The sequence below is a fragment of the Anas acuta genome, chromosome 1 (genome assembly GCF_963932015.1).
Source record: "Anas acuta chromosome 1, bAnaAcu1.1, whole genome shotgun sequence".
NCBI classification, from domain to species: Eukaryota; Metazoa; Chordata; class Aves; order Anseriformes; family Anatidae; genus Anas; species Anas acuta.
In genome coordinates, this window is record NC_088979.1 from 98,081,966 (window position 1) to 98,090,620 (window position 8,655).

Consider the following 8,655-nt stretch of genomic DNA (forward strand, 5'->3'; position numbering starts at 1 on the left):
GGCAGGCAGGCCACGACTTGGTTGCCATCATGGAGATGTGGTGGGACCACTCTCATGACTGGAGTGCTGCAATAACTGGCTATAGGCTCTTCAGAAGGGACAGGCAGCACAGAAGGGGTGGTGGTGTGGCTCTCTGTATGAGAGAGAGTTTTGATGTCGTGGAACTTGAGGCTGGGAATGATAAGGTTGAGTCCCTGTGGGTTAGGGTCAGCGGGAAGGCCAACAAGGCAAGCATCCTGGTGGGGGATGCTATAGACCGCCGAACCAGGATGAGGAGGCTGATGAGGAGTTCTACAGGCAGCTGACAAAAATTGCAAAATCGTCAGGAACAAGTCCTGTGAGGAGCAGCTGAGGGAGCTGGGCTTGTTCAGCCTGGAGAAGAGGAGGCTCAGGGGTGACCTTATCGCTCTTTATAAGTACATTAAAGGAGGCTGTAGTGAGGTGGGGGTTGGTCTGTTCTCCCACATGCCTGGTGACAGGACGAGGGGGAATGGGCTAAAGTTGTGCCAGGGGAGGTTTAGGTTGGATATTAGGAAGAACTTCTTTACCAAAAGTGTTGTTAGGCACTGGAATGGGCTGCCCAGGGAAGTGGTGGAGTCACCATCCCTGGAGGTCTTTAAAAGACATTTAGATGTAGAGCTTAGCGATATGGTTTAGTGGAGGACTTGTTAGTGTTAGGTCAGAGGTTGGACTCAATGATCTTGAGGTCTCTTCCAACTGCGAAATTCTGTGATTCTGTGTGCTTCTGTGATACCTGAGCTAACTCCGTGCAGGTCTGTCAGCTTGCTACGCACTAGGAGTGGGGTACAGGAACACCAAAGGTGAGTCTGCACCAAGCTGCAGGGGTTGTTTTTCTGGGGTCCCCACCTTATCAAAATGGCCACATTGTTGAAGAACAAAGCTGGCCCCTGGAAGCAGCATTAACAGTGTTTATGCATTTCAGCTGTGTCTCTGCTTTGGTGATGTGATTAATTACACATCCAGGAGCAACTGCCTAGGGATAACTGCGAGTTCAGTGTCATAAAGGGCAATGGCGTTTCACAGAACATGTCCCCCCATCCCACTCATGGAGATCTCCTGCCTTTATATTCCCTCCTATTTTTAAAAGGTTGCCACAAACCCCAGGTGCATTAAGTATACTCACAGGCAAGCCATGCAGTATTTGTCTCCCTTCATCACATTCACTGCTCTTAGTGTCTGTTCTCTCCCTCATCCTCTGACTTTCCAGTTAAACTAAACCCAGCTATAATCATCCTTATCATGGCGACATTGTTTTGCATAGAGAGATGAGTAATGAAAGAAAACTGCAGTACTCTCAGCCATGAATTTCTGAAGAGCTACTTCAGAATCTAACAGTGACTGCAAGCTGTAAAAACAACAGCAAAATGAAGTCCCTGGGGCTGTAGCTTCCCCAAGTTTGCTCCTGCTATGACTCACCCCCTCTCTCTCCACCTCCAGGCAGTTTGACTGCACGCTCCCTGTTCCTGGTCCAAATATTTGTTCGTGCAGTTCTTTCTCGTAGCAGCAGCACCTTTTGGAGGACGGGACAAGCCCTGAAATGGCCTCTGTGTTCCCCATTGTCATGAACACTTCTGGAGTGATGACTGACCTGGCCTTGGCTCTAAGATTTGTCCCCCTTGCCACTGCCAGTTTTGGAGAGGAACAGCAAGTGAGGAGGTGCCTTTCCTTTGGCCTCAGCCACCATGGCAGCCAGGTTTTCAGAGAGCAGGGAGTGCTTTTCCTTCCACACCGGGACTTGAGTCTCTTCCCTCCATCACAAACATTCCAGGTTTCTGTTTCCTCTCTGTTAAAGTGCTGTTTTGATGCCAGTCTGCTTGAGATACCTAAGCAAGGAATAGAAAGGCCTCCACGGTGACACGAACTGAGAAGGGGCAGACTCAAGCTTAAAATTTGTGGACTACTGTAATGGGGTTTTGATATGGGGCCTTCTGTTCCTACCATACATACAATTCTGCAACATTTACTGTCTTTATGATCACTGAATTAATCTTTCTCTAAGGTTAGCAGAAGTAATTGAAGAAAATCTTTTCAGCTGCCTCTTAATTTATTTATTTATTTGTTTGTTTATTTTTCCTAAGTGCCTGACCTGGTTTACAGACACAGGGCTCTCCTCAAGTGTCTCCTTTGGGGAGAACAAGATGCAAGCTCTGTTATTCCTCAGCCTGAGACCTGGGAATACCCTGGAAAAATGTCCAGCATTTGCCCTAGCAGGTGTGACACTGCTGTGTTGCAAGGAGCTTTCCACTGTGTTTGGCATAGTATGGCATGGCATGGCACACACCTCCTGGGGACCCAGAGAGTATTCCAATTGTCTGTAGGGATCAGTGAAGGCTACACCGTCATTTTGAGACAGCATAAGTCTATGTTGCTGGTGAAGGGGGTGAAAGGGAATAGATCTGATGAAAACCCAACCTCCCTCCTCTGAAAAAGTGTAGCTCTCTGCCACACTACCCTGGTATTTTTTGCCATATGGCCACTCAAGCCCTGTTAGCAGGACAACATGTCTGTGGCATGTCTGTGGGCATAGAGACAGCAGTGAAAGAAAGGGCAGTAAGCAAAGACTGGCATTGACATAAAGTGACTTATAACAACAGTCTGAAAACAAAACAAAACAAAAAAACACAGGTGTGTTCTCAGGAGACTTTACATCTGTTCTATGGAAATCTTAATGCCAACAAGAAAATACTTAGGTGCCTGCATATGAAAAAGATTATTTTTTAACTCTTTCTTCCTTCTCCCTTTTTAGTGGCTCCACCACCGTACAGCTATGAATATGAAATGGAATACCCCGTTGATCTACCTCCACCATATACTCCCACTCCACAGACTTCAATACAGTATCCTCCACCCCCTCCTTACCCTGGATATTCAGGGAAATAATTACATGGCTTCACCTGGATATTAACTGCCTGTTGAAACAGCCAGCACCATTGGAACAAATATTTTTGGCTCAGGGACAAGGAGAATGGGGTCTGCATCAACACATCTGGTCAGAGGTTGAAATAACCAAGGAGGGTTGATGTGGCTCAGGGCAAAGAAAAATACTGTCCACTCTGGACCATCACATTTCATGGTTAAACAGTGTGTGACCAAAGTTCCTCTAAGTCAGTGCCTGATGAGTAGCCCTTAATACCAGTGTTTAGCCTCAGCTGCAGCCTGTTACAGCACACGGGAGCCATGGTCTTCCCATTTAGGAACACGCAAATGTTGCAAATGGTTCAACAAGGTCTGTTTCAAATGCACAAGAGGCAGCTGCTGGGGCTTATTCTGGGAGAAAATTCCAACTGCGGTCTTCAAACATGTGATACGCCTTTCTGTGAGACAAGGGGAATAAGGAAGAACAAGGAAGACTGAAGCTATTTTCAGTTTCTACTTCAGGATGATGATAACTGATGATCAGCTGTGCATATTGACCTGATAGGTGTATTACAAAGAGAAGTGCTGTTGGGAGTTACTCAGTAACCAAAAAATGATGGATGGTATTTTTGGCCAGGTGCAGGCTGTTTTAAGTGCCTACTTTTAAACAAGTTGAGACTTGTTTGTGGCCTAAAATGTAAACATAAAGAGCATTTTTATATGTGAATTACACTAATTTATAGCTGATTAACTTTTACCTGGACTTAAATACTGTGGACATTGGACAATGCCACAATGCCTTTTTTAAGACTAAATGATACTTTGATTTTTTAATAAAATATTAATTCAGGAAAACTCACAAGTGGGAGAAGAAAACCAAATCAATTACTAAAACATCATAGATCTGTGTTTCAATTGGATTGCTTAAAGACCTTTTTTAAATAATAATAAAAAAATTGTACTGTTTTCCAGTAGTAATGAAATTCAGCCTAAGCAAAGAGATGAGAAGAGAGACTGTGAGCATCAGATTACTTTTGAATGTTGCCTTGGCCATTCTAAAAGTCTAAGATGCCAAGTAGTATTTTTTGCATTTGTCATGCATATTGTTCAAAATTGTTTAATCTCTGCTATGTAAAGTACAGACCTTCATGATTTAAAATCTTCCATATACTTATTGGCCTAACTGTAATTCAGCAGCAGCTATTTCAGAACAGAGTATCCAGTTACCTAACACATCGTTCATCCTAAAGCATCGTCTTTCAATGACGACACTGGTTTTACATGCAAACCAAAAGGCAATGGTTCTCTTCAGGGATTTAGAAGTGTTGAACTCACTTAGTTTGAGTTGGGTAGCTGGGCAGTTGGAGAACTGTGCAGCCAAAATACTGGAAGGTGACAAAATAAGACACCTGGTTCAAGACGGTTCAAGACAGCTGTGGCATCAAGTTCATTTCAGAGGAGAAGCTTCAGGTTACCACTGATTCCTAGAGATCTGAAGGTGTTTAAATGTTTTCCAGTATAGCCCTCATCTTTTCTTTTTTTTTTTTTTTCAGAAGTTTCAGCGTGTTAATGAACTGAAAAACAGCTTGCAAAAGGTGGTATCCATATCCCTGTGAAGCCAGATAACAAAATCTCTGATCAACCCCTAAGTGAGATATTTTTGGCATTCAGTCCTGATTCAGGGAAGAACTCAAGCAACCTTTTAGCTCTGAGTACAAAACTTATTCAGAAGCTTTCTTGCATCCAAGACCTCATTGACTGTTCTTGCTTAGATTTTGTAATTGTATTTGTCCTTTCCAAGATGACTAACTTTACCCTTTTGAAAAAACACACTAGAAAGCACAAATGGCCTCAGTCCTTACCATTCTAGGATCAGATCTGTGTTGTGGCCTTTGGCCAAACTCAGCCTTGAATCACCAACCCACTAGCTCTCCAGGCTTTTGTAACCTGGTCAGAGGAAAACCGAGCTGTGTCACTGATTTTGGTTACTGCTGGTTCCTTGGAGCCTTCCCCAAGGAAGGAAAGTTACGTTCTCATTTCTGATTTGCTTTCTGAGATGAAAAATCCTGAACTAGGTTATCTTTACAGTTACTTCTCTGGGCTTTGTCCTGTGACATCTCTGCTGCTAACATGACCTCTCCTAAGAGACGGATGCTCCTCAGTTGCAATCTTCCTGTGAATTATTACCTTCTGGGTTTTGGCACTCCCTTTGCAAACCCATCTCTAGGGGTGCTGGTGTGCCTGCCAAACTTCCCATCTGGGCTGGTGGTCAGTGTGAAGGAAAGGATGAGCATGGTGTTCTGTGTGGGAAGTCCTGCTTCTACATCATTCTACGCTACTACCTCAGCACTTTACCCTTGATTGCATTGGATGATATTTCTGTGCCAAAAACTTACCTGTAAATAATGAGTATTTGTCATTTCCCCCATTTGTGTATTTCATGTCTTTGTATTGAGCATGTGGACACACCAATCAAAAAGTAGTTTGTATTTGATGAATCCGGTCTCCTGAAAAATACAGAGAAAGAAAACTATCCTAAATCTCCCCTGAGAGGAAGAATTTCTTTACCTGTGACATTTGTCAGAACAAGTGACCAAGCAGATCTCTTAAATAAAAAGGCATTTCAGGAAAACAATTAAACATCTTTGGTCATGGAGTCCTCTGTTTTTCAGCTTTGAGACTGCATGTTGCCTCTGATGATATTGCATAAATGTCATGGTGACCTAAGTAACTGGAATGTATACATGACTAATTGCAGGGGAAAATTATGGAAATAGCAATTTGAGAATTTCATGGTGATAGAGAGCTATTTGTTTGATATGAAAACGCTAGTGAGGAGATTGATTTTAGTATGCCAGTTAATGTTCTGCAGACCCATATGTATTGGGCCATACCAGACAATTGTTTTACTTCTCAAAGGTCACCACATGTCTTGTCCTTACTAAGAAGATAAAACATACAGGAGCTGCTCTTCCAGGAAATCAGGTAGAAGTAGTGCCAAGTCACCTCTTTTCAAAATCAGGTGAAGATTGCTTCAAAAATAAGAAAATAACCAAAGAGGAGGAGGGAGTTTGAGAAATGTATAGAAGTGAAGAAATAGCACATAAACATAGGCTGCACAAACAAATGGGAGTACTTGCTAACACTGAAGTTGAATCCTGTTGAAAAAGTTGAAGTGTTTTTATACCTTAGGTGTTATTTTCGTTGTGTGGAAACATGTAATTTATTCAGCATCTCAGTATTCAAAGTTCCTGCAGTTCGGATATTGCTGGCCAGTAGTCATTTATTCTGTCTCACATGAATAGCTTGCAGATGAGTGGGTTAGTACAAAGAGTTTTTACTTAGTCATAAAGATTTATTTCGGCACTGCATCATATCACAGAATCACGGAATCAGAGAGTGGCTGAGGTTGGAAGGGACCTCTGGAGATCACCAGGTCCACCCCTCTGCCAGCTCCCTGTGTGCAGCCTGACCACCCAGCTCTGCAGTGGTGGAGTCACACCACACTCCTGCAGGTCCAACACGACAGAGACGTCCCCATACTCCCACGCTTTGGAGCAGGGCTGTGCACCACCCAGCATGCCTGATCAGCACAGATACTAAAAAAGATCACTACTTCGCAGATAATACATTATAAAACCACTTTAGTCCTACCATGAGTAGATCTCTTTTCAATGCAGTGAGGACATCAAGACCCAACAGCTGTCGTCCATGCAGGCAAAATAAGGCAGCATCAATTGTAAGTGATTATTGTAAATACCAAAATGATCTTTTGCTTCTCTTGCTTGGCAGTGGACAGAATAACTAATTTAGTTAATGAATGTAGCATTGCCTTGGGTGATTCAAATACTTGGACTATATGCTACTGACTGGCTTGTGCTCTCAGTTTGCCCTGCCTTTGGCTCATGATTTCTGGGCTGGATTGAGAAGGCAGAGGGAAGGTTATAATATCAGGAGTACAGGATTTGTTCCCATGAACCTTTCTCCTGGGTTTCATAGTTTAGCATGTTAGAAGATTGCCTGGCTGCGTGAGTGTTATTATGGACTAGAAGTATCAGGAGTTACAAGTACTTCCAAGAGCACATATGCTTGCATATGTTCTGATGCCAGTCCTCTTTTGTGAAAAAAAAAAAAATATATATATATATATATATATATATATATATATGTAGCATCTTAGATAATCACATATCGGGGATATTTCAAGCCATGATTCATTTCACAAACTTAGTTTTAATCTGGTATTTTGTTAACCTTTTTTTTTTTTTTTTTTTTTTTTCTCGGAATAAGCTACTTCTAAAACAGTTACCTCTCTGACAGTCTACTTTTTCTAGGATATATAACAAACAGCAGGAGAAATGTATTTAAGAGCTAATGTCCCATTTGGGAGACTTTACAAATTAGTTAATAATCAGTTGGAGGAGTTACAAGGCCAAGGCAAAGCCAAGGGAAGTTAATATGCTAGGCTGCCATTACCTAAATGACACACTCCAATGAAAGGATCGTTAATGCAATTGTAAGCCCTTTTTAATTAATGTAAGGATTTACTTTTTCATTGTTGCTAACTTTGAAAGATGCAGTATCACCGTTGTACAAGACCAGATTTTCAATAGTGCCGCAATGAAAAGATTAGATTGCTCCACAGAACACCCGGATCGATATTAGCAGTGTTCTTGGTACTGTAAAAATACATTCTTTCAATTTAAAGCAAATGTTCTCAAGACCCTTTGTTAAGACACAATGATTTTTTTTTTGATGTAATGGAATAGTTCATAAGGCACTGATGGCTATCTATTTGAATAGTAAATGTTCTGCATTTCTGTATTCATTTTCATCCTGGAAGCTCGCCAAATGCTTTAGTAACTAGCAAAAATATATATATATATTTTAGTCACCTTGGAATAAAACACAACAGGTATTTAACAGCAGACAATAGCAGTATATAACACCTTGAGGCAGAAGTTGCAGTAAAGAATTTGGAGATATTGAATATATTTCTTCAGTTTCACTTAAATGGCATTGCTCAGCAAAACACCTTGAGAAAATAATGACCAGGACCCTTTATCAAAGTGGTTCAAATTGCTACTTTCCAATGGATACATCCAGTCTAGCAGCTGTTTTTATATTACAGCAACTTCTGAGGTCCAAAAAGCTGAACATCAGCCCAAGTGTAAATTATAATACATCTATTGTAAAAACACCTCTCCCACTCTGCAGTGATTTTGGTGTGAAGTCAAACTAGATGAACAAATGGAGGACTAGAGGAAGAAGGGGTGACAGTCCCTCATTTTACAGAGATGGAAAAACAACACGATAGAGACATTTTGCTTTTCTGTGACCTGCGGAGGATGGATTGCTACTGCTGTGGACAGTAGCTATCACTGTGGGAAGACTGAGAGGTATGAGTAAGAAGTGTGCTAAGGAACTGACGTGCAACCAGGAGGAGAGCCCATAGAAGATCCCAGGAAGCTCATACTTGGGGATAATGCAATTCAAGGTGCTGTCGTCAGTAACTAGAGAAGAGGTGTTGGTCTGTCTGGTCTGCTGTGAAGATTAGATGGTCAATATTTGCACAGCACTGGAAAGGGGAAACATTAATTAGTTTTGTTATGCTGTGCATGATTAGTATTTTAGTGGAGATTAGGAAAGGGCAGCCTTTGGATGCCATTGCAATCACAACAATGACTAAGAATGAAGTAAAGCCAACAGAAACAACAGGAAAGCCAAAGACTGAGGTGTTTCTGAAGAAAGTGTTCTTTTTTGCTAGCATGTAATATG

General features: G+C 41.8%; 1 protein-coding gene across 2 annotated transcripts in view; it reads left to right on the forward strand.

The window, feature by feature from the left end:
• CYYR1 (cysteine and tyrosine rich 1) overlaps positions 1 to 5,517 on the forward strand; it is a 57,478-nt gene extending 51,961 nt beyond the window's left edge. For both annotated transcript variants that reach the window (XM_068689873.1, XM_068689883.1), the window contains exon 4: positions 2,768 to 5,517. In XM_068689873.1, the coding sequence (XP_068545974.1) occupies positions 2,768 to 2,901 (134 nt within the window). In that variant the 3' untranslated portion in view covers positions 2,902 to 5,517. The remainder of the gene's footprint in view (positions 1 to 2,767) is intronic.
• Positions 5,518 to 8,655: the final 3,138 nt, after the last annotated feature.